Raw genomic sequence first — 24,074 nt, 5'->3', positions numbered from 1 at the left:
TTACTGTGTAACCTATTCTAGAAACATGAAAAGCGAATCCTTAAAGAGCATTTTCATTTCTTTATCATTCGCTTCTCCCTTGGAGGAAGCGGTTCTCTTAAGGAGATATTCCTGAAGCCTTCAAAAACTTTCGATATATTGTTGTCAATACTGCACTCAGAACCTTGCAGTGATCATGAACGTGTTAGTCCATATTTAATTGCCTTACCGATCTCCCCTTGTCGTAGTTAAACTATTTCGGAATTGAGGAGGTAATTCGGCTGCCGATTTCTTAAATAAATTTGAAAATGACGAAATAGCTTTTTCAATCTAGGGACAAGCATAACTGAAGTGCTCTAGCTGGCTCAATTCCGATACAATTATTAATTATTCTTTCAGATATTTTAATAATCTCAAGCGATCTAGGACGGTTACTAAAATGTATAACACAAGACTTACCTGAGTTAAAAAATAGCCCATGCTCTTTACATAAAGAATCAAACGGGAACAGTATATTTGTCAATAAAAGACAGACAATAAAGAACTCGTCTACAAATGGAAATACTGTGCAATCATTACATAAGATTTGATGTAAGTCCACCGTAAAAACGATAAAAAAAAGGTTGGGGATTGAGTGCTACCCTCAGCCAAACCCGTATTAGGATGCGTACAACACACTACTTTCCCAATATCTTATGAAATTACTGTAATTACTATAGAAATTTAATGCATTCATTGTGATTTATGAAAAATTCCAAAATCATTCACAATAATATAATTATGTTTTTTGAAACACCCTATACTGACAACATATGATTATCAGTATTCTACGCTGCAATGTTTACAAAATTTTCAGGGATTAAGGAAAAATAAATAGAAACAATAATTTCAAATTATTATTTTAAAGCATTATTTATTATAAAAAGCTAAAAAAACTTATTTATTAATATTTATATAACATTACAAGCATCAATTTTCAATATAATTAGTTTTATTTTTATATTGTGTTTAAATATTAAGGTGGCCTTTTTAGTTACCCCTTACAGGAATAGTAATGTATCTTAAAACCGGCAACACTTGGTGAACGAACAATACCCGCCCCGGATTGAGTGCATGATAATAATTACGCACTTCCACATTTCAGATTTCCCCTTTCTTTTTCTTCGACAAGAAGAAATTTTAACCAACAAAAAAGAAAGACAGAAGAAAATTTAATATTTATAGAAAGGGAATCTGTTACAACATTTTTATAAAACAAAAAACTAGTGCAAATACAAATCACGTGCAATGGCTGATCAACAAAAACCCAATGACAATGAACTCAACGAATTGTTAGACAGTAAGTTCTAAAAAATTAAATAAATAAATGATATCAGAGAAAATGACTTGCTGCAAACAAGTCCAACGATCACATTAAAATGTGTATAAATTTTCTACTGATGCGATGCGTCTACGAAAAGTGAATCTTTAAAAAATTATTGAAATTATGTAACTAAATTTTTCTATTTAATATTTTTAATTAGATGCTCTACAAGACTTTGCTAAAAATGATAAAAGTTCATCGAATGATGCTAATGCAGCTGCCACAGCAGGTGCAACAGGAGAAAGTGGTGAGCAAGCTGGTGATTCAGAGGAATTCTTTTTGTAAGTTTTTGTAACAATTAAATTATAATACAAATTATAAGTTTATTTTATTTTACAGAGAACAGGCAAAATTATTGGCCGAACGCATGAACACATTGTTCGGTGGCCCTGATACTCCCAGTGGTGATGTTGCTCCTTTGCCTCAAGATCCTGATCAAATTTTAGCTGGTTTCAAGAAAATGGCTGAAGCTGCTGCCATGACATTGCAGGGTGAAAACTCAGCCAGTGATGAAGAAGTTGCCAAATATTCCGATAGTATAGCCCAAGCTTTGAAAGGTTTGCAAGAGGGTACTGATAATTTGAATGCCCCCGTTTCAGAAACTGATGTCGCTCAAATGTTTGGCGGTTTGAGTTTGGAAAATGTAAGTAAATTTTCTGGAGTTATTTGACCCTAGGTCTATAGTTGACAAATATTGATCACTGTATGAATACGATTAAAATCTATATTCGAAAACATTGTCAAGTGAATATTGATAATGCAAGGAATTAATTGTTAATATAAATTAACTGGTCTTATTCAATATGGCTCTTGCTTTTGCTAACAGCCCTTAATCCCATATTAAAAAAAGTTACCTTCAGGAGAAGGGTATATACATATAAGTTTGTCGTTCCGTTTGTAATTTCCACAATATGATTTTTCGACTGGAGTGAAAAAGTCGACATTAATTCTTTTGTAAATTTATAAAAAATCTACATTTTTCTCCGATTTTGACTTCAAAGTATTTTTAATCTAAATAACTTCTTAATTTATGATAAAAAACTTTTTATTAATACCACTTTATTTTTAACAGGCCGGTACCGATGACGGCAACATGTTCCTACCTTTCATGGAGGGGATGATGCAATCACTATTGTCCGCTGAAATTCTTTTGCCCAGCATTAAAGAACTTTTGGAAAAATATCCCAAATACTTGGAAGAGAATGGTGATAAAATATCTGCCGAAGACAAAGAACGCTATGAAAAACAATTGGAATTGTATAAAATTATCGAAGGACATTTGGAAAGTGAAAATCCCAATGATTCTGCCAAGGAAAAACGTGAAAAATTCAAAGTTGTATTAGATGATATGCGTAAATTGCAAGAATACGGTCAGCCACCCGAAGAAATTTTAGCCGAAACTGCTGGTGATTTACCAATGTTGGATCCTGCTGCAGCGGGTGCCGCTGCTGGAAATCCCCAATGTCCCATGATGTAGTAGCTAGTGTGAATTTGTCGTTGTTGTAATTTATGCCCAAAATAATTTATTTTTAATTTCACATCTAAATGCGTTTTCTTCTTTTTATAATTTTTATTTAAATATTCTAGTAGTATTAGGCCTTTCTACTTGTTGTGGTTTTTCGGTTCTTATTTTTATTATTATTTGTCTAAACTTTTTTTTATTTACAAAAAAAAGTAATTTTTATTTAAAAAAAAAAGTTATTGTAAAAATGCTATAAAATGCATTTATTTAAATTTACATTTTGAAAAGGAATTATTATTTTTGCTAATGACAAAGGATTTTAAAAAGGAAATAAATATACAGATTCTATTTTCTTAAATAGAATGTTACGAAAGTATCGAAAGTAATATGTGCGAATTTTATTTATTTTTAATTTGGTTTGAAGGTTCGTTGTTAACTTTTTTACACTTTTTCCTACTTATTGGTCGATTATTTGTGGTTCTCTAACAAGATAGCCGAATTTTTGTCATTGTTAGGCCTCCGGTGGGTAAGTGGTTAGTGTTCTAGTCTTTTGGACCGGAGGTCGTGGGTTCTATTCCCACTAAAGACACTGGTAAAGAAGAGCACAACAGGGCCGATGAAGACTTAGGTGTGTTCTATAATAGAACTATACCAAGAAATAGACATTTTTCGACTATTTTACAAAGTCGACTTTCACACAAAAAGTCGATTGTCCTAAAGTAGATTTATAATCCCACCATGTTGACCACACTAATTGTAGCGTTGAAATGCAACTCTTTTACAAATTCACTTCTCAACTGATTTTCCAAATCAAAATTTGAAGAACTACTTATATAACAACAATGGAAGATTCCCCGCCAATGGAAAACTCAAGCAATTCTCAAATTGACCAAATCGTTTTGCCAGATTCTGAAGATTTAGATTGGGCCCAAATAACTTACGCTCTTAATTATAAACGTATATTATTCATAAACAATTACCGGACATGGTTGGATTTTTACACCGTGAATTCCGAAAATGGCTCTAAATATATGGACTATAGCCCGGAAGAACTCTGCCAACGTTTTTTACAACGTATATTATCCAATATTAACGATTACTGTTTAACTGATGAAGAGTTGCATTTACTTAATCTATTAGATCTGCATCCAGGTTTTCAAAGAACCGAAAATGGTTTCATTGCAATAAAGCAAATTGAAGAGCTCACATTTCCCGTTAATGAGACGGCTATAGAATTACTTATGACCAATAGTGGGGCATTGCATGGAGCGAACTTTGTTGCCGAACGGATTGATTCAAATGATCAAATTGTAATTGATGATTTTGAAGGACAACATAGTGTACACCGCAGATTTAATTTTAATGAAGAGAATGCTGCATTACTTTCGGTAATTTTGAGTTCAGACGAGGATTTGCCAAATTGTGAAGTTTTAACAACAGAGGAAATGCATAAGCGTCTAAAATTGGCTAAAAACCGATTTGAACAAAATGGCCAACAATTGGAAAATGTTAATATTTCCATGGATGATTTGCTAAAGAAACTAAAAGCAATAAATGATTTAAAATCAGCCATTTCCAAACTAGTGGATAAAAGTATACGCAACTGTTAAACTTACTAATTTTAAATCTTAAATAAAGAAATAAACTTTTGCTTCATTCTTTTTACAAAATGTTAATAAAATGTATTTAAAAATTACATTGTTGAAACTTAAAAACAAAAGAAATCGGTCCTAAACACAACTACAAATGGAAACGACGTCTGGAGGCTTCCAGAGCATGACGTTTGTTCGTTATAATCCAGGCATAATCACCAGTTTTGCTATCAAAGGTACCTTCCTGTAAAGAACGCAATTTCAATGTGAAACGGGGACCCAATTCACGCAATTTAACACGTTTTCCCTCCTTGGTGAATTCATAGCGATGATGACGGAAGAATATGTAATCACGTTGATTATGGAAAGTAACAGCACGACGTCCCTTAAATTCGGGATCATGATGAAATAGAGCACCCAACATACGACCCACCGTCAAACCCAAACGTGTGGTAAAGTTGTTAAGTATAACTTCAGGACGATGTTTGGTAATTTCTTTGTGATCTCTTTTCATGTCGGATGTTAACTTGACATTGGATACTTTAAACAGGGCAGTAGGTCCATTGGGTAAATGTATAACGAGTAAACCATTGGGTTTGCGTCTATCCTCATTGATGATAACAACATCGGTGTATTCTTCGCGTATAGCCGACTTACAGATTTTCTTAACGGATGACTTATTGCGGATTTTCACCAAAGCATTGGGAAATATACGTCCCAATTCCAAACCAAATTTACGGGTTTTTGTCACCGGATTATCGGCAAAAGTAATCAGAACTTTGGGTTCGTAGGAGCGTTCAAAATACGAACTAAAATCATCCAATTGTAATTCTTTGCGTAATTCCTCATTGTCTGAATCATCCAAGTTATTGACTGTGGTCTGATCTTTTTCTCTTAAACTTTCTATAGTGTGACCGGGATTTCTGGGAACGCCGGCTTTGCGTCTAGCTCTACGTTCTTGCATTTTCTTTTTATGCTTTTCCTTTTTCATTTTACGAAACAAAGCCGTTCTTTGCTCCTTATTACGCATCAAACTTAAGGGATTTATAATAGGCATTCTAACTTCAGGTTCTTTATCGTCTTCCTCATCATCATCCTCATCGTCGTCGTCATCATCACCACCATCTTCCCCTTCACTGGAGTCATTTTCTTCATTACTTTTATCTTTTGCTGACAATTTTCTTGCATTTTTACTTGTTGTTGGCTTTTCATCATCCATTTCTTCATCATCAGAGCTATCGGTAACAGGTCCAACATCACCGTTCTCCATTTCTTCATCATCATCGTCTGAATCCCCCAACATGTCGTCAATTTGTTTATTATCATCCTCCTCTTCAAAACTAGAATCACTATCTGGTTCAATGGGTTTTTTCTGTTTAACTTGTTTTGTTTTCATTTTGTTTTGTTAAAAATTGCTAAATTAATGCTTTCTTATGATAAATTAATAATTTTATTTCAGTTTTTTTTTTCACTTTTCTCGTTCTGTTACGTGCACGTGTTGTTATTTTTTTTAACAATATGATTTCGTTTGGTATGTTCAGTGTGAGTATAAACAACAAATTTCTTTCACAGCGTTGCATAAATAAGTACATTTGTTGATTATGTAGTAAATAGGTATGTTCACGCAATTTTTAGAAAAAATTATCCGAATCCAACAAAATTTGAAATCCGTAGACCAAGTGCACATTTCTAAAGGATTAAGGAATGCTGAATGGGGAATCTGGCTTCATAATCTCTCAATCATATCAGTTTTATGTGTCGTAAAAACTGTAAAGCCCAATATTTGAGGCCTGATAACAACGGCAAGACAACTTCGTTTATAAAATGTGTTATATTATCTGAAATCCAAATCCGTCGACTATAAAATAAAGGTTTAACCTCCGTCATATCTTCATCATTCTTGGAGATATCTTAACTTTATGCTTGAAGTTACTTTTAATTAAAAAAGTGGTATTGCCTTTATTTTACTGTAAAAACTTTTCGAACGATATATCTGCAAATACAATTGTAATTTTATTTTTGTTCCAATCCATAGGTTAAGATATCTCGAAGAAAGATGAAGATATTAATTTTTTTAAGTTGAAAGACAGGTATTTCGGAATTTTTGCGCTGTAATAACGACTCAAATATGACCAATAACAAGGAATTTTATAGCACTGATATTTGAAAACCTGATGTGATAGAGAAATTCTGAGATAACGGATTAAGCGATACTCTATCCTTTATCCTTGGTCTCTGGGTTAAAAATTTGTTGGCCTGTTTCTAATGATGTATATCTACAAGACAATTATTTTAGCCAATTTTTTGTGTAAATAAAAACTAAACCTCAACTTTAAATATTTGTTCACAAAATTTATTTATTATTTTTTTATTCATTTTAATATTTCAATACAATTTCACTATTAAAAATGTTTATTTCTTTATATAATTCCATACATTTAATTAAGTCATTTATTTTTTATGCTTAATTTTATGTTTATTGTACTTATTTTATATATTCAAACAAAATATCAAACTTTTAATAAAAAAATGTTAAATGAAATAAAACAAATATGGTTAAAATAAAAAAATATATTACAAAAAAATTGTATAAACAAAACACAACCATTAGTATGTATATAAAAAAAATATATCAAGATTTTGAAACAAATTTTAGCTAAAAACTAATTTAGGGCGAAACAAAAAAAGGATAATTTTCAAAAAATATATATGTATTTAAAATTTTACATTAAATTAGAATATAAACAACACCAAAATAACTTAAATACCTTAAAAAATATATTTTATTAACAAAGTATTAATAATTCATTATAAAAGTGAGATTCTTAGAAAATTAAGAACAATAGGAAGGGGAAGAACTAATATCGAAATAAACCTAACTACGTATTTTCTTTTGTTGGTGAGAGAAATAGAGAGAGAAAGGAAGAGAGCTGCAGTTATAGTGAGAGACAGAGATATGTTTTCTTTATATAAATATATAACACTAAATAAATGTTTAAGCACAAAAACTAAAAACTAAATAATTTTAAAATTACATAGATTAAAAAATAAAATAAAATAATACATTTACAAAATACACATTTTGAGCAACTAATTTATTTTTTTTTAAATTAGTTTTTATATGTTTTACTCAGTTCTTATTAAAAATTATGTACATTTTACAAAGGTTTTATAAATTAGTTGTTATTTTTGTTTTTTTTTTTTTTTTGTTCGATTTGTTAACATTTTATTTATATTTTTTAAATAAATTATTGTTATTTATTATGTTTAGTATGTATTTTGAATTTGTGTTTAATTTTTTCACTTTTTTTTCGAGTACAATTATTGTATTGGTTATAATTTTTGTTTGTTTCTTTTTTTCTTACGATTTCTTATAAAATTGTGTTTATATATTGATTGATTTATATATTCATAGAATTGACGAATTATATGGTTTTACAAAGAGATTATGAAATTATCATTTTTGTTAAGAGATTATTGCACTTTGAAACTTATACTTAGAGAAAGTCTTAAAAAAAATGCAGATAAAAACATTTTGATTTACTTGCTGTCAAAAAAGGGGAAATATGGAAGTGGGGAAATCATTTCAAACCAGAGAAATTCTATAATTGTTGTTTAATAATGTGGTTTATGCAAATAATAAAAGTACTATAATTTTAGTTAGAAATATTATATAGAAATATCTAGCTCTCGGTGTTATTAAATATAGATTTTGAGAAATTTCCAATTACATTTCAGAATAAACTACACATTTCCATCATTCCTACTTGATTTGAATTGAAAACACATATGACGAAAAATATTAAAACAATTACTGTTAGAACACTTAAAATACACACACTACACAAATTTTCAAAAAAAAAAAAAATGTTATTTTGAGAATTGTTAAATTCAACATGGGTTGCACAGTTCTTTCTTACAAAATATGCTTAAAACTAAGTAAATATATTGTGAAAAAAATATACAAAATTAAAAAAAAAAATAAAAATTGGTTTTGATTACTTACATAATATTTAAAAAATATCATTTCACTAGATTTTCTAAAAGGGGTTTAAAGAACGCCTTGACTATGCGCTGTGGTTTGTTTACCTTTACGGGTAATTTGTTCATTTTTGCTTTACACCATTTTTAATTGCATTTCACACCTTTTTAATAGTATTTAATTTAAGTTTATAATTGTATTTCTGAAATTTGTAATTGTATTTCAAAATTTCCGATAGAATTTCAGACATTTTCAATTATATTCGGAATTTTCTAATTGCATATCAATAATTTCCATTTGAATTTTAAAAATTTCCAAAAAATCCAATTTAAATCCAATTCTTAATGTACATATTTCTGAAATTTTCAAATTAAAAAGTTCTGAAACATAATTGCAAATGGTGTCATACTTACTTATTTGTGTATGCACTCGTGTATTTGTCTTTTTGTTATAAATTCCATTTAAATGACTACTACAACAACTATTTCTTGTTAGCCAAGATTATATACTGGCAATGCTTCTTCAATGGCACCTTGACGGGCTTGTCTCGCCGCACCACCACCGCCGGCACCACTACCAGCGGCAGGCGCCGAATTACCTCTTGGTGGTCGGGTATAATGACGATTGTTAACTTGATAAAGACGTGGAGGATAGGAAATTAATGTGGAACCCAATGCCATACTAAGAGGAGCTTTATAGCGTCCCGGTAAACTCACGAATACCGTGCCAACTGCTGCTAAATTATCCGATGTAGGTTCTATGGCAATCAACAAAACCTCTGGCAGTTGGGAGTGTGCTGTATTGTGTTGATGATGACGTGACCGAGCTCCCGTGGCACTGCGTACAACTCGATTCGAAGACGTTGAAGACGAAGTTGTGGGATGAGGACTATCGGTATCAAATGAATTGGAAGCTAAGAATACATAGGCAAAGGGTCGTTTGGCTAAATGCAATAATTCTACCACATGTTGTCTACGGGCTCGGCGTATATCGGCTGTTTGTTTTACTTTCCATATTACCACACAAACGGCCAGGAATAAAAAGAAGCAGGAGAAAAACACCGAAAAGAAAACAAACAAATCAATATGCAACTGATCCTGACGGAAAACCACAGAACCATAACTTGGCTCAGGTCCAGAACTCGCCCTCAAGGCTATAAAGAATCGTGTAGCGCTTAAGTTGTGAGCATGTTGCGGTAGTGTTAGAACCAAACGATTTTTCAAACCAAACAATCTCAACAGCGTGTTACAATGATTTAAGGTAACATGTGTGCTCAAATCCTTGGCATGTTGATCTTTAACCGAAAAACTATGACCACCATGACTCTTGCAGTCTTGTATGTGTGGCATATAGTAGCTATTGCGTTTATCGGTCATTACTAGTTTTGAAAAGCTGCTGGTGGCACTGCTACTCGAATTGTCGTACTTTGGTTGAGCCACATTTAGGGGATGTGAACGTTTCATTTTGGGACCCCAATTATAACGATTGTCTAAATAGATTTCATGATAGCCCGTAGTTTCATTCGTTTCCACAATAAACGAATCATCTTGTGGTGACATATAAACATCCAGTTCACCTTGAGTGACATCGATAATGACACGTATATCAACGTTCATAAAGCGTGGCTGGATGACAAAGAAAACTGTTTGTCCAGGTTTGAGAGCGGCTGGTTTCGCTTTACATTCCTCTGTGGAATAGAACATTAAATATTTTATATATGTATGCAAATTGCAAAAGTTTTACAAAATTGTAGTGAAAATTCCTTCTTAACTTACCTATAGGTTTAGCATCGAAACACATGCGTGACTCTACGGTTATTTGCTTATAGCACTGATGACCATCTATGGGATTGCCGGCATACGAATCACGACATTTTGAGCATTGAACACTCCAACAAAGATGAGCCGAATTTTTACCACCACCCGCCGTACAGGTGGCATCACTTTCTGTATTATTGCCACAGTTACATTTCTCACCGGTAACAGGATCACATATATTACCATGGCCATGACACTGACACGGCCTGCATTCTTTGCGATGATCTTCCGAACCCCTAAAATAGCCTACAATGCAAGTATCACAACGTTCGCCAGCCGTATTGTTGGCGCAACGCAAACAGGTGGCATTTGCCAAAGGCCCTTCTGGAAGATTTAGTTCTAGTTCGGCTCGTGTCATATTAAAGAATCCGGGATCGGAATCATGAGCTATACAGGAATCGGTGTGGCCATTGCAATATTCATGACAAGGAACGCAGGCTCTACCCTCACGTGGATCGCCCACAAATAAAGGTTGACATTTTTCACATTGAGCACCCATAGTGTTGTTGTGACATTCAATACATTCGTCAAGAAGATTTGGACCTTTACAATTCGAGTGTCCATTGCACAGACATTGGATACTGCAATTTGCTCCTACGTAACCGAAATCACATTCACACTTATTTGGCGAAATACAATTGCCACGCACACAGCCTTGTGTACACACAGGTATACAAGTATCATTTTCAGACTTATAACCTTCTCCGCACTCACAGCGATAGCCGTTAGCAGTATCTATACATCTTTCCGAGATGGGATGGCAATGGTGATGTCCATTTGTGCATTCATTTTCTATGGGACATTTAACATAATTCCAGGTGACCACATCAGCTGGCGTTAATTGAGAATCATTGCGCAGCGAAGCGTATATAAGATCACAAGTTGAACCTGAAGGATATTCTTGTTTATTCTCCAATGAGCCTTCGGTACAAATGCCATCACCATTAAAGCCCTCTCGGGCACACCAACCGCAATGGGCATGTTCCAAACAGGTAGAACATTGTGTATACACATGACACGGTTCAGGGCAGTGGTCGGTTTCATTTGTTTCCAACACTAAACCGCAAACACCGCCAGCACATAAAAGCGGTTGAGTTTGTGGCGAGAGACATGTGTTAAGCATTGTAGACCATTTGCAATCCTTGGGTTGCTCACTATCCATATTGGTTAAACAATTCGAACAGTTGTTATAATGATGACAGGGTTGTGGGCATTGTCCTATAATTCTATATTGATTTTGTTCTACCAATTCTTTGGTTATGCATTCTATAATGCCCAATTCATTTTGAGCCCATTCGCAGTTTTCATTTAGAATGCACGACTCACAGTGTAGTGTATGACATTGCGGTTGGGGACACAAATTCAGTAGACCTACACTAACTTCTTTAGTACACCATGTACTGCGCCTTTCGCAGTCTACTCCGGCTGGTACACATCTACCCTTTATGCCGCACTCATCACACCACTGACACACAGGTGTTGTCTCTACATGAGAAGGCCATGATGCCAAGCAGGCGGTACAGGTAGAGAAACTTGAGCAATTACGCCTAGCCATCCAGGCATCATCGCAAGCAGCTCCGTGGTTGTATACTAAAGTACCATTTCCATTGTTGCAGATATTACTGTGGCCATGCGAGAAACAGTAAGATGATGTTACAAAATTCGCCGACACTGTACAGAAACTACAGCCCATATAATGGCGACACAAATATTTACCGGCACTCCAAAGTTGACAGATGTCATTAGGTAAGACAATTTTCGTGACATGACTTTGAGCGGCACTGCCATCCCAACCTCCAATAACATAGATGGCATTGTTGTCATGGTCCAATGATATATCTTCAGCATAAGTAGAGGTCTGTAAACTGCCCACAATTTGTACATCTTCCGTTAGACGAATCCATTGATTGCAGTTGTAAACGTAGGCTATTAAAACATCACTCGCATTATAGGGGAAATTGCGTCCCCCATATATAATCATATACTGATCGGTGGTGACAGCCGAGTGGAAGTATCTGGCTCGGGGCAATAGCGAATCCGGTCTATTTAGATCCCTAAAGGGAGGTAATTCAGTCCATGTCATCTTTTGCAAATGCAAAGCATACAACTTGTTCTGCGGCTCAGTGGAATAGCCACCAAATACATACATTATATGTTTTTCACTGTGATACACTGTAGTATGACCATACAACACTGGCATTCTAACACCCAAAGCCAATAACTGCTCCCATCTAAAAGTCTCCAAATTAAATTCCCACAACTCCAACTGACGTGATTTATTTAAGGTCATACCACCGATAAGTATTAAAGATTCCCTTTCATTATTACGCGTGTAGGTGAGAGTATGTCCCGCTAAGGCAGGAGGCTTAATGCGATGACCCGTTAAATCAAATTCCGACCATCTTTGATTTTGTATGGAAAATTGCCAGAAATCAGCTAAAATTTCGGGCTTAGGAGCAGAAGACAAGCCGGTAGTGGTAATGCCTCCATAAATAAATATTGTTTGTTTTTTAACATAAATTTCAGCTGCATGAAAGTAACGTCCCAAAGGCATTTTATCTTCTGGTGTTGACTCTACGGTAACCTGCATCCAAGTACCATTTTTTGTATCAAACTGACGAAAATCGTTGAGTGGACCATGAGAGGGCGAATAACCACCAAACATCCATAAAGAACCTCGCCTATCAGCACAGACTGTGTGACCAAAACGTGGTATAGTTTTTCGTAAATGTTCATAAGACTCCGAAAGTAACATTGTGTTAAATAGTTCGGTAACAGTTATTTGATTCAACTTAATGGCGGTACCACAATCTTTACCACCCCATCCCTGGTTGCAAATACATCTGCCATAATCAGTGTCACAATAACCCTGCATACGTTTAGCATTACAATTACGCGGACAGATTTCAATTTCACATTTGGCGCCTACATAGCCAGCTGGGCACACACATCTCTGCTGGTCATCACAGATATGAGGATGTAGACAGGTGTTGGCCACGCAATTCTTTACCGTGTACAAGGCATTAAAGCCAAAGTGTTTTCTTAGACCACCGCCTTGTTTGTAATACACTGTAACATGACTTGATCTGGCTTCTATAATGTGGGAGGAAGTATAGGGATTGCACACAACCGATATTAATTGATTTTGCTGCGATACCCCTGTTAAATCGGGCAAACTATCGTATATGTAAACGGCATTATCATCACAATCCATAGCCAATGAGTTCCATTCAAATTCCACTTGTAGTAATGACTTTTCAGCTTGCAAAGTTTTGGGTTCCAAAATCCATAAACATTCCTTAACCTCTAGTTTTGCACCCCAGGGCGATTTATAGGCCTTATAGGAACCGATGCCACTGCGTCCTATATCACGCAACATGCCACGTGACTCACAACGATAATAACATTGTCCACCATCTTTGGGATCACCATAAAAACCTGGCGAACAACGATCACATTTAATGCCCTCTGTATTATCCTTGCAATAACATTCCCCATTGTTGACATTACATATGCCCAAATCTTGATTACCGTGACCATTACACTCACAAGGCGTACAACCTGCTGCCGATGTCGCATTGCCGTAACTTCCCTGACGGCAGCGTTCACAACGTTCTCCTTCAGTCCAGGCTTGACAAGAATCACATTTGCCCACTCGTTCATTGCAGGTGGAGTGGTTGTGACAACCACAGTTGATAGAACAGTCCGCACCTGTCCATCCCAGCTCACAGCGACACACATAGTCTGGGGCACCCGAACAATAGCCATGGACACAGGACTCAAAACAAGTACGCAAGCAAGTTAGACGGCCATCACCAACAAAACCTCGGCGGCAATGGCAATTGTACGAACCATGAGTATTTGTACATTTGGCTTCTTTATGACAATCGTGCAGACCCAAGCCGCATTCATCGACGTCTGGACACTGGGCATAAGCCCATTCAGCATCATGAACAGATGAGCTATTCAAAGCCAAAGAGCAGTTACCAAAAGGACGACTAAAATCACCCTGCATACATTTGCCTTCGATGGGATTATCACGATCGAAACACCAGCCACAACTCAGGGTACGTAAACAAGTTGTACAGTTACGATATTGGGCACAAGATTTGCACTGCTGCTTGGGAGGCGCTTGCTGATGTATGGGTATAAGGGCGGCGGGTCTAGTATGTTGTATACTATTCGTTTCCTCTGGCGTATGAAGATTCACCGATTGATCTAACCATTCGCGACACATGCCGAATTGATATTCACTGGTATAGACAGCAAAACTAAAACAGGCCGACCTAGCTTCACACCAAACACAACGCCCCCTTTCATTTAGGCAATCATGACAATTCGTCCTTAGACGACATTGTACCGGACATTGTTGCAGCGAACGAACACTATTCTCCGACTTACCCAGGCGAGCACAGCGTGCCTCCTCCGCCCACCACTCACATAAATTCGAATCCACACACTCCTCACATGAAACATAATTCGAACAGTTGGCACAGTGACTGGGTTGATTGATTAAGTATTCCCACTTTACGGTTGTAACATTCCCGTCTTGCACTTTTAAACTGCAAGCATCAGTTTCGTTAACATTTTTCGTCATACATTGAGATTTTAGAGAACACCAAGCGCAAGCATTATCGGTTAAACACTGCAAACAGTTGGTGTATAATGAACAATTCTCTCCCGAGTAATACGGTTCTAAATATTCAAAGGTAAATGCATTAAGATTGCCGTGGAAGATATGTTGCAATTCCATTTTTGTTTTTTGATAAGTATTGTAAATATTGTTCAAACCAATTCTTCGTCGTGCTTGAAAATCTATAAGGAACGGCTGTTCAGTGCTGGGTATTTCTACATTACTACAATAGGATTGATTCGAGGACTGTTTAGTCAATTCCTTAAGAGCATTCAAATCTCGTCCAAGGCCAGCTTTTAAGACGGCATTTGAGTAGCTGGTGCAGACTTGTATTTCCGTAGGTTCTTCCTCCCATTGCTTTTGCGGGCGCACGAAACCCAATAGTCTGGCAAGCATTTCACCCTCCATTTTCTGTTCGTATTGGGTGGTGGGTGTAGGTGAAGCAAAGTCCACCATTGTAGCATTTACTATGGCCACAAAATCGGGCATTGTTAAGTTGACAGGAAAATGATATTTAATATAGGTTAAACCGGGTCTACGATCATTTTGTGTACACTGCGAGGGCTGGCGTATTTCAGTGCCCTGTTCACCCCACCAGCCGGGACTGTGTGAGGGGGTATCTTCTCCACATATGCCATAATTATCATCACGATGATGGCATTTGGCATTCTGTACACACCAGGTGCATTCATTCAAGCCCAGCTTGCTGGCCACCGATAAATAATTGTCGCTTCCCTCTGATGTCTTCAGCCATTGAGTACCATGTACTAGACAGGAGTGACAATCGCCCAAAGAAGGACATATACCTGGACAGCGGGATGTCTGCAAATTACTGGTACAATTGGCGCCAATAGTACGACCATAACAACTACTATCCGCCGAACACCAACCACACTCGGGATTCGATAAACAGGCTGTATGTGAATTGTGATAACGACAAGCCATTTCTGGGTTATAGCCAAATATGCCATTTGCTCGTAGCACTTGGGGCAGTTCGTAGGCAAATAAATCGGCATTTACATTACCATGGTAACCGCCCACTATAAGTAGAGTATTATTTTTACGCAAAGCCGCAGCATGAGCAAATACTCCCTGCTTTTTGGGATAAATATTGTCCTCTGCCGATACCTCTTGATTTATCCAGATGTGGCATGATAAATGATACCAATACATTTGATTGTCATAACATATTTCATCCTTATTATGGCGGTGAGTGTAACCACCAAAAACAATCATATAATTGCCACTAACAGTTGCTGTATGAAAGGCTCTTTCTCTGGGTATATTTGTATCTCTTAAAGCTGTGCGCGGATATAGAATTTCTGTCCAATGTAATTTATCCAATTGAAAGGCAAATATACGATCAGATAGTTTTGAAAAACGTGCCAGACTTGTCATTATGCCACCAAATACTATTAAGGAATTTGTAGCCTTATAATATACTGTGGTGTGAGCTGCTAAACGTACATCTAATTTTTTGCCACCTCTGGGATGTACCAGCTCCCATTCAGATTCTAAATTGTTGTCACTGTCAGTGCTTGTAATAGGCCAATGTATTCGATATATACTAAAAATAAATTAAAGAATTAAATGAAATCTTGAATTCATAAGTAGTGTGGGGGAATATTTACAAAAAATAAAAATTTACATTGTTGTTTTTTATTCATGTTTTAATATTGCATTATTTAAAAGCTTTTAAGTTCAGTAAAACTATTATTTATTATTAAATGCATAAATTATTTCAGATTCGAGTTCGAATCCTATACAAGTTTAATTGCAATGAGCTAAAAAAACACTCTCCATTCTTATCATTTTCAATACTTTTGTATTAATTGTAAACATCAGCTATTTAACACAAAAGCTTCTTAGATTGAATTAGATCAAATCCTTATCAGTGCCTATTCTCTGTTAGCAATATAGTATTTATTTTGTTATGTTCACTTTGTTTCCTTCTAGCTTATCATATTCTCATTTGTAAGTAAATGTTATCTCCTTCATTAAATTATAACAAAAAACTCCCACTTGTATTAAAAACAATTATTCAACTTACTCTGACGAAAATTCTCCAGTTTGTAAACTGCCACCAAACAAATATAAATAATCTCCAGCATAAGTTAATGTATGACGTGCCACTGGTTGAGGTTTCAATTTCGACTGCAAAGCCATTTGTTTCCATTTACCACCATTTTCGGTGCGATTATAAAACCATAAATCATTAAAGAAACTACCATTTGCCTGTTTGCCACCAAATATAACAAACCCTCCTGGTACAACCGTGGCCGCATGACCATAACGACCATGCGGTTTATGATCTGTAACTTCTTCTAAAATATCCTCCAAATATTCGGACAGTTCTTCATCGGTTGAGTTAACACTCACTGTGGTCAGCAGCTGTGAACTACGTGTACGACGTTGATGTAAATTTGATTCAGCTAAAGTATAAAGAATATTACGAAATATTGAAACATCACTATTGAGACCCCAAAGTTTGGCCTCCTCTTCGTTTTTATGCTGTAAGACGGCTTTGAGTAAGGTATGATCGATTTTTGGTTGATGATAATAATGACGTCGATTTTGTAATGCTATGCCCCATTCATCAACCCATTGGCTGGTTTGAAAGCGGTAAATCTGGAGGAGTAATGTGTTATAATGTTTAAAATTTAGTTAAATTAGTTTTTTTCTGAAAATACCTGTAAAGTGCTAATGACATTGTTAAGATCATAACCACCAAATACATATAGTGCATCTTCCTCTTCAATGTAGACTGCAGTGTGTGCAGCACGTGCTGTCATGCCTTCAGCATCGGTAGCCATCCAGCGCCAATTACCTCCTGGGGGATTTTCATATAAATCACATAATCTACCGCTGTAACCCTAAAATGTTATAAATATATACATATGTATGTAGATATTGTGTTTTCTGGAAAATTCGTGTCTTAAACAATGGTTAGTATTGAAAGCTAAAAATAATTTACAAACTCCATAGATTATAACCATACATATTTGGGGATAGCAGAGAAAATGTTGCATATATAGAGGCTGCAGATACCGTCATTTGAAGCAACGCTTTCAGGACATTTATGTTAAACCATTGTTTACTGTATAATCTATGCAAATCAATATGAAAAAATGGACTGATTTTGGTATAGTTTAATATGATTGCTGCATACCCAAAGCATTTCTTAAAGTTTTAGTATAATTCCATTCGGACTTAGGTATGGAGGCTATGTAAATTTATTTCGGTCTATTTTATTATATATTGACTTTAACAAACCATCAGACTTGAATTCAAGAATCTTCTTGTTTTAAATTTTTCGCTTGCACTAATATGAAGACTACCACCAATACATTATGATATTTTGCAATTTCACTTACCTTTTCACAATGGCAAACTCCTTTAAGGCATTTGCCTCTTCCTTGTGATTCACCGCATTTATTAGGACAAGCTTCATCTTCACAATCTGGACCCACCCATTCACCATGGCACACACACTGATGACCCACACATTTGCCATGATTGTGACAGTTGTTTAAACAGTTCGATATGTAATAAGATGCACGAAATCCATCTAATACATAATTCGTATCACTATACATGAGTATTAACATCTACGAATAAAATAAACAAGAAAATTAAATCACAACATAAATATTTAACCCATAGTAACATACACTGCCACTACGTGCCACCAAACGCTGGGGCTGTGTACGTCCACTAAAACTGCCAAGCAGTGTTGAGTTAAAGGAGTCACCATCATACACATAGATATAGTCATAGGAGCACTCAGTGCCCATACTGTGAAAAGTCAAGGTTATGAACTGACTATCATTGCGTGCCTTTATTAGCCATTCGCAGTGAGAATCTTGGGTATAGTTAAAGCCGGCTGGTCCGTCGCTTATCTCACCGTATTCAGCAGTGAAAACTTTACGGCTACGATCACAGGGAGCATGATAATGCATTTGTTGTTGACTGGGTACTAATGATATACGTTCTGCTAGCACTGTCTGCTGCTGTTGTTGAATTTTTAACAATGCTAGCAGGCATATTAAGATTAAGAGTTTAATTGAACGCATTTAAAGCGTTTGTGGATTTGTGAAATTTGTGTTTTTTTAATTAATATATACAATTTTTGTGTTAAACTAGTTTCGTAAATGCAAAAAACAAGTTTTTCGAAAACATTTTTTGTGGCTGTATTTTTGTTTTTTCTTTTTAATATTTTCTTATTTCATTCGTTAGCGGAGCACCCCTAGGGGCGCTTTTTGTGTATAAAATTTTTACACACAATTTTTAGCACATAAATTTCACTAGTAACTGTTAGAATACGGATAAAACTTCATATTGTCTATAAACTTTAAGGTATAAATAACATTTTAATGCATTTTGTTTAATTTTTAATATAAAATATACTATTATAATTGTAAAATTTTCTTGTTTACTGGAGAAATGGAAAATTTTTGTGCTTGCTAAAAAAACTCCCTCAACTGTCAAAATTTTTTTGCATTGAAATTATTGTGATTGAAGGTCTGCAGGGTTGTGTTTACTAGAATAACCAATACAAAAACTGAATTTTGTGAAAACTATCATTCGATTGAACAGCAAATGCAAAACAAAACGAATTTATGCAAGGTGAAGTCATTTCAACAGCTGATTGTATTTTGTTTATGAATAAAACAATTCTTTGTGAATATTTATTTATTTTCGTCCCTTTTGTCTTCTTTGTCATTTTTTATAAGAAAAAGTTTACGTTTTTGGATTTTTTAAAATATGCTCTTTCGACTAATTCAACAAAATTCGATTGTGCGTATTTTCTTTACCCTACAAAAAATCGTCTTTTCTACTTTTTGTAATTTTGAAAAGTTTACTTTCGACTATTTGCAATTAACAAAATATATAGTAGATTTTTCGACCTTTTAACTTTATATAATTTTGAAATTGTATACTTTTCGGACTTTTTTAATATCAAATTTCTATTTTTTCCAACCTTTGTCGCTATTGTTTACTTTTTATATTTATATTAAAAGTTTTGTCTTGTTTATAAATGAAAAAAAAAAACATTTGCAATAAAAATAAAAGTATTATTGAATTAATTGTTTTCTTAGTCTTAGAGTCTTAGTCTTAGATTTTAGGATAATTTTGTTTTTATGTACATTTGTAACAAAAAAACATATCTGCCTGTAAGAAACTTAGATTTTAATTATCTTTTTATATCGACTTTCCGTCTTTGATTTACAAACTCGACTTTTTTTAACAAAATAATCGACTTTGACTTTTTTCAAAAAAAGTCGATTTATAGAAGCAGAAGTATTGTTTTCCAATGGTAACACTGAAAAATCGCTGGAATTCCACATGCATAGTGTTGTCAACTTTAAAATGTATATAAAAACACCAACATAAATTATTAAAGTATTTTAATAATTAAATAAAATTTTATTGTTAAATTGTTATAAATTAAAACAATGATATAAAATGTGGTTAATGTATAGATTCTTTTCAGAGCATTGGCTTTTATACCGACATTTCTACAAAAAACATAGCTCCTAACATCTATAATAATTCCCCCCATAGATTCATATTAAAATCGCTCTATTTGACAAAAATAGCTATATAATCAACATTGATTTTTTGCTAGACATTGATTCAAATGACCTTCGTTTGACATTCAACCGTTAAGTGACTTGTTCAGAAAATTTTTGTATCCCATTGAAGCGGCAGACCGAACTTCAATTCGTATCCTTAAAGTTGTCAGCAGCAGTAATTTTCTAAAAATGGCTTTAAACAAATTAAGCATTGAAAACTTGGATTTGGCCGGCAAGCGGGTATTAATGAGGTAATTACATAGTTTTAGCTGCAGATTATGGACGTGCTTTTATTGAGGACAAAATTGATTTTGATGTAATCAAATTTTTATTCTTTCCTTAATTTTTTAGAGTTGACTTCAATGTCCCCATTAAGGATGGTAAAATCACCAGTAACCAACGTATTGTGGCTGCTTTGGACAGTGTAAAATATGCTTTCTCCAAAAATGCCAAATCTGTTGTCTTGATGTCCCACTTGGGTCGTCCCGATGGCAATAAGAATGCCAAATATACTTTGGCCCCTGTTGCCGAAGAATTGAAGAAGTTGCTTGGTAAGGACGTTACATTCCTAAACGATTGCGTTGGTGCTGAAGTAGAAGAAAAATGCAAAAATCCCGCTGAAGGCAGTGTCATTTTGTTGGAAAACTTGCGTTTCTACGTAGAAGAAGAAGGCAAGGGTGTTGATGATAGCGGCGCTAAGGTTAAAGCTGACCCTGCCAAAGTCAAGGCTTTCCGTGAAAGCTTGGCTAAGTTGGGTGATGTCTATGTCAACGATGCTTTCGGCACTGCTCATCGTGCCCACAGCTCCATGATGGGCGAAGGCTTTGAAAAGCGTGCCGCTGGTTTGTTGCTTAACAAGGAACTTAAATATTTCTCACAGGCTTTGGATAACCCACCAAACCCCTTCTTGGCTATTTTGGGTGGTGCTAAAGTAGCTGATAAGATCCAATTGATTGAAAATCTCTTGGACAAGGTCAACGAAATGATCATTGGTGGTGGTATGGCCTTCACCTTCTTGAAGGTATTAAACAACATGAAGATTGGCTCCTCTTTGTTCGATGAAGAAGGTTCCAAGATTGTTCAAAATTTGGTTGAGAAGGCCAAGAAGAACAATGTTCAACTTCATTTGCCAGTTGACTTTGTTTGCGGTGACAAATTCGCCGAAGATGCTGCCGTAAGTGAAGCTACCATTGAAAGTGGTATCCCTGATGGTCACATGGGTTTGGATGTAGGCCCCAAAACTAGAGAAGCTTTTGCTGCTCCAATTGCTCGTGCTAAACTTATCGTTTGGAACGGTCCCCCCGGTGTCTTTGAATTCGCCAACTTCGCCAACGGCACCAAATCCATTATGGATGGTGTTGTAGCTGCCACTAAAAATGGCTGTGTCTCAATCATTGGTGGCGGTGATACCGCCTCATGCTGTGCTAAATGGAATACCGAATCTTTGGTATCCCACGTCTCCACTGGTGGCGGCGCTTCCTTGGAATTGTTGGAAGGCAAAACCTTACCCGGTGTTGCCGCTTTGAGCAATGCCTAAATACAAGGAAACCTACTATTAAATTATTTTATTATTAAGCACAATTTTAATTGGAAGCATATTACATTGGCATACGATACTGCCGGGTTTGCCTGTATGTAAGCAGTGGTACCTCAACACATGATGAACAATATACTATGTATGTAAAATTAGATGTATACACGTTATTTAGTTGTTCAATAAATGTTAAATTAAAATATTTGTGTTTTTTATCTATGTGTTCCTAATTAGAAATATAATATGTTTATTTTCTGGCAAAATTTGAATTCATTGCTGCTGAAGTTCTTTGAATATTATTTAAATTTGCGCGTAGACGTGAACCCACTGAAGTTTGGTTGGCCATGGCCTTTTTAACTTCCTTATTGAGAAAATCTTTATCGAATTCTCTTGTTGTGTGGCGTTCCTCCTCGCGAGCATATTCTTCCCGATGTTTGCGTACCACCTCTGTACGCTCCTCTTCACGCCATGCTGCATTTGACATCATTTCTCGTAATTTAGCTTGCTTTTCTTCCTCCGTCAGTCTACCAGAACGTTGAGCAGTGGATCGGCTAGTTTCTTGTATTTGCGGACGTTTATTAGATGTTGAAGGTGATCTTGAATTACGTTTATTTGGCAAACGTACATTAGACACTGAACGTGATCTGGTGTTACGTTTATTTGAATTTCGATATTCTCTCGATCTGGATAGTGATCTTGATTCTCTGCGATTTCTTACTTTGCGATTTCTAGAACGAGATCGTGAGCGATTAGCAGATCTTATGCTTGTTTCGTGTACTCTGTCCCTAGAAAGAGATCTTGATCTTTTACGATCATGTGAATAGTTAGACTTTTTAACTGCATTGTAATTATTTTTATCTCGTGATCTTGAAGTAGATCTGGATCTACGATCTTGCCTTCTTTGCGAATAATTTCTGTTAGCTGGAGATCTAGATCTCCCTCTATTTTCATATTTATTATATCTTTTATCATTGTGAGAAACTTTTCTGTTTTTAGATACGGATCTAGAACGTTTTTTAGTATGATTTTGTTCTTCGTCTGAATCGTCGTTTGTATCTGACTCATCACTTCGGGGTTTATTTTTCTTCGAACGTTTTTTACCCTTTCCGGCCGCTTTATCCAGTTCTTGTGATATCTTTTCAAATTTTGAATCTAATAATTTATTTATATTTAAGCCCATACTGGATGCCTCGTCTTTATCCAACAGACCACCTTTGAGTTTCTTAGCCAATTTACTATCCAAATCTGAGTCAGAGTCACTATCAGAACTACTATTAGAAGATGATGATGAAGACTTGCTTCTTTTCTTATGCTTCTTTTTGGATTTTTTACTCTTTTTGGATTTTTTTGATTTTTTCGATACCTTCTTGAGTTTTTCATCTGTTTTCAAAATACGATGTAATTCCTTCAACTTGACGGGATTTTCGAGAATTTTTCTACGTGATTCCATTTCTCGTTGCTTAATCAACATCAAAGGATCTTCCATTACTTTACGTTGTAGATCTACTTGTTCAGAATTTTGTAGATTTTTATAGGCTCGTATAGAAAATGGTACACATTCGTGTTCTACATGGTTCAATGGCTGCTTAACTCCTACAAGATTTTGTTGCTCTTTTTCCTTTTCCTCCGCCTGCAAAATTTCGAAGGACTTGTCAATTTTGCGTCCCAATAAGTACTCCTCACGATTTATTAACTCTGTGGAGCCTGTGATTAAGAAATAAACGCATTAAAATCTGCACAAGTGCTTTGAACGTTTCTATAAACTTACTTTTATACATCCAGTCCAGTTTTTTATCACCTTCATGGCTGCCTCCCAGAACACCACTCTCTCTACCGATACGTTTTAGTTCTTCACGATTTTTTTCCTCTTCAATTTCTCTACGTAAATCGTTAAGTTTCTTTTCTTCCTGCGTTTTGGCTTGTTCCGCTTTCCATACCCTTTCTTGGTTTTTCATCGTATGTGGATGCCATGATTTCTTTAAATTCTATTGTAATAGTGAAGTGTTAATGAATTATTTGTAGAAAAGCATTTAAATTTAATTATAAATTACCAAATCTCCTCCTCCCATTTTAAATTTATTTTATTTATATTTTTTTATAAAATTTATAAACGCGTCCGCCACAATGCGATAATAT

The 24,074-nt window shown here is 35.2% G+C and overlaps 6 protein-coding genes across 7 annotated transcripts; 3 read left to right on the top strand and 3 right to left on the bottom strand.

The window, feature by feature from the left end:
- The first annotated feature begins 1,036 nt into the window (after positions 1 to 1,036).
- Positions 1,037 to 3,190, top strand: LOC119601299 (peroxisomal biogenesis factor 19). Its single transcript, XM_037952134.1, has 4 exons — positions 1,037 to 1,318; positions 1,503 to 1,623; positions 1,682 to 1,985; positions 2,415 to 3,190. Exons 1-4 carry the CDS (start codon positions 1,267 to 1,269, stop codon positions 2,817 to 2,819), a joined length of 882 nt encoding a protein of 293 aa, XP_037808062.1. The 5' UTR covers positions 1,037 to 1,266; the 3' UTR covers positions 2,820 to 3,190.
- Positions 3,191 to 3,659: 469 nt separating this feature from the next.
- On the top strand, positions 3,660 to 4,414 carry LOC119601280. Its single transcript, XM_037952107.1, has one exon. The coding sequence runs from the start codon at positions 3,665 to 3,667 to the stop codon at positions 4,412 to 4,414; it is 750 nt and encodes a 249-aa protein (XP_037808035.1). The 5' UTR covers positions 3,660 to 3,664.
- A 46-nt stretch (positions 4,415 to 4,460) lies between these two features.
- LOC119601300 (probable ribosome production factor 1) lies at positions 4,461 to 5,943 on the bottom strand. Its single transcript, XM_037952135.1, has one exon. It carries the CDS (start codon positions 5,790 to 5,792, stop codon positions 4,545 to 4,547), a length of 1,248 nt encoding a protein of 415 aa, XP_037808063.1. The 5' UTR covers positions 5,793 to 5,943; the 3' UTR covers positions 4,461 to 4,544.
- A 2,274-nt stretch (positions 5,944 to 8,217) lies between these two features.
- LOC119601317 (multiple epidermal growth factor-like domains protein 8) lies at positions 8,218 to 19,310 on the bottom strand. 2 transcript variants are annotated; one of them, XR_005231209.1, is made up of 7 exons: positions 18,500 to 19,310; positions 18,203 to 18,436; positions 17,519 to 17,701; positions 16,879 to 17,456; positions 10,154 to 16,395; positions 8,792 to 10,065; positions 8,218 to 8,734 (listed from the first exon to the last, which is right to left on the bottom strand). XR_005231209.1 is itself a non-coding variant. In XM_037952162.1 (6 exons), the coding sequence occupies exons 1-6, from the start codon at positions 18,899 to 18,901 to the stop codon at positions 8,870 to 8,872; spliced, it is 8,835 nt and encodes a 2,944-aa protein (XP_037808090.1). In that variant the 5' UTR covers positions 18,902 to 19,310; the 3' UTR covers positions 8,218 to 8,869. The 2 variants fall into 2 exon arrangements, 1 of the variants encoding a protein (XP_037808090.1); XM_037952162.1 differs by having other exon boundaries at positions 8,218 to 10,065.
- A 1,097-nt stretch (positions 19,311 to 20,407) lies between these two features.
- Positions 20,408 to 22,138, top strand: LOC119601275 (phosphoglycerate kinase). Its single transcript, XM_037952103.1, has 2 exons — positions 20,408 to 20,655; positions 20,756 to 22,138. The coding sequence occupies exons 1-2, from the start codon at positions 20,594 to 20,596 to the stop codon at positions 21,939 to 21,941; spliced, it is 1,248 nt and encodes a 415-aa protein (XP_037808031.1). The 5' UTR covers positions 20,408 to 20,593; the 3' UTR covers positions 21,942 to 22,138.
- On the bottom strand, positions 22,109 to 24,074 carry LOC119601274 (pre-mRNA-splicing factor CWC25 homolog). Its single transcript, XM_037952102.1, has 3 exons — positions 23,990 to 24,074; positions 23,707 to 23,923; positions 22,109 to 23,642 (listed from the first exon to the last, which is right to left on the bottom strand). The coding sequence occupies exons 1-3, from the start codon at positions 24,005 to 24,007 to the stop codon at positions 22,186 to 22,188; spliced, it is 1,692 nt and encodes a 563-aa protein (XP_037808030.1). The 5' UTR covers positions 24,008 to 24,074; the 3' UTR covers positions 22,109 to 22,185.

The sequence above is a fragment of the Lucilia sericata genome, unplaced genomic scaffold (assembly GCF_015586225.1).
Source record: "Lucilia sericata isolate MDLA Ls3-8-SP2 unplaced genomic scaffold, ASM1558622v1 Contig000154F_arrow, whole genome shotgun sequence".
In the NCBI taxonomy this organism is placed as follows: Eukaryota; Metazoa; Arthropoda; class Insecta; order Diptera; family Calliphoridae; genus Lucilia; species Lucilia sericata.
This window is presented reverse-complemented; position numbering and strand designations above follow the sequence as displayed.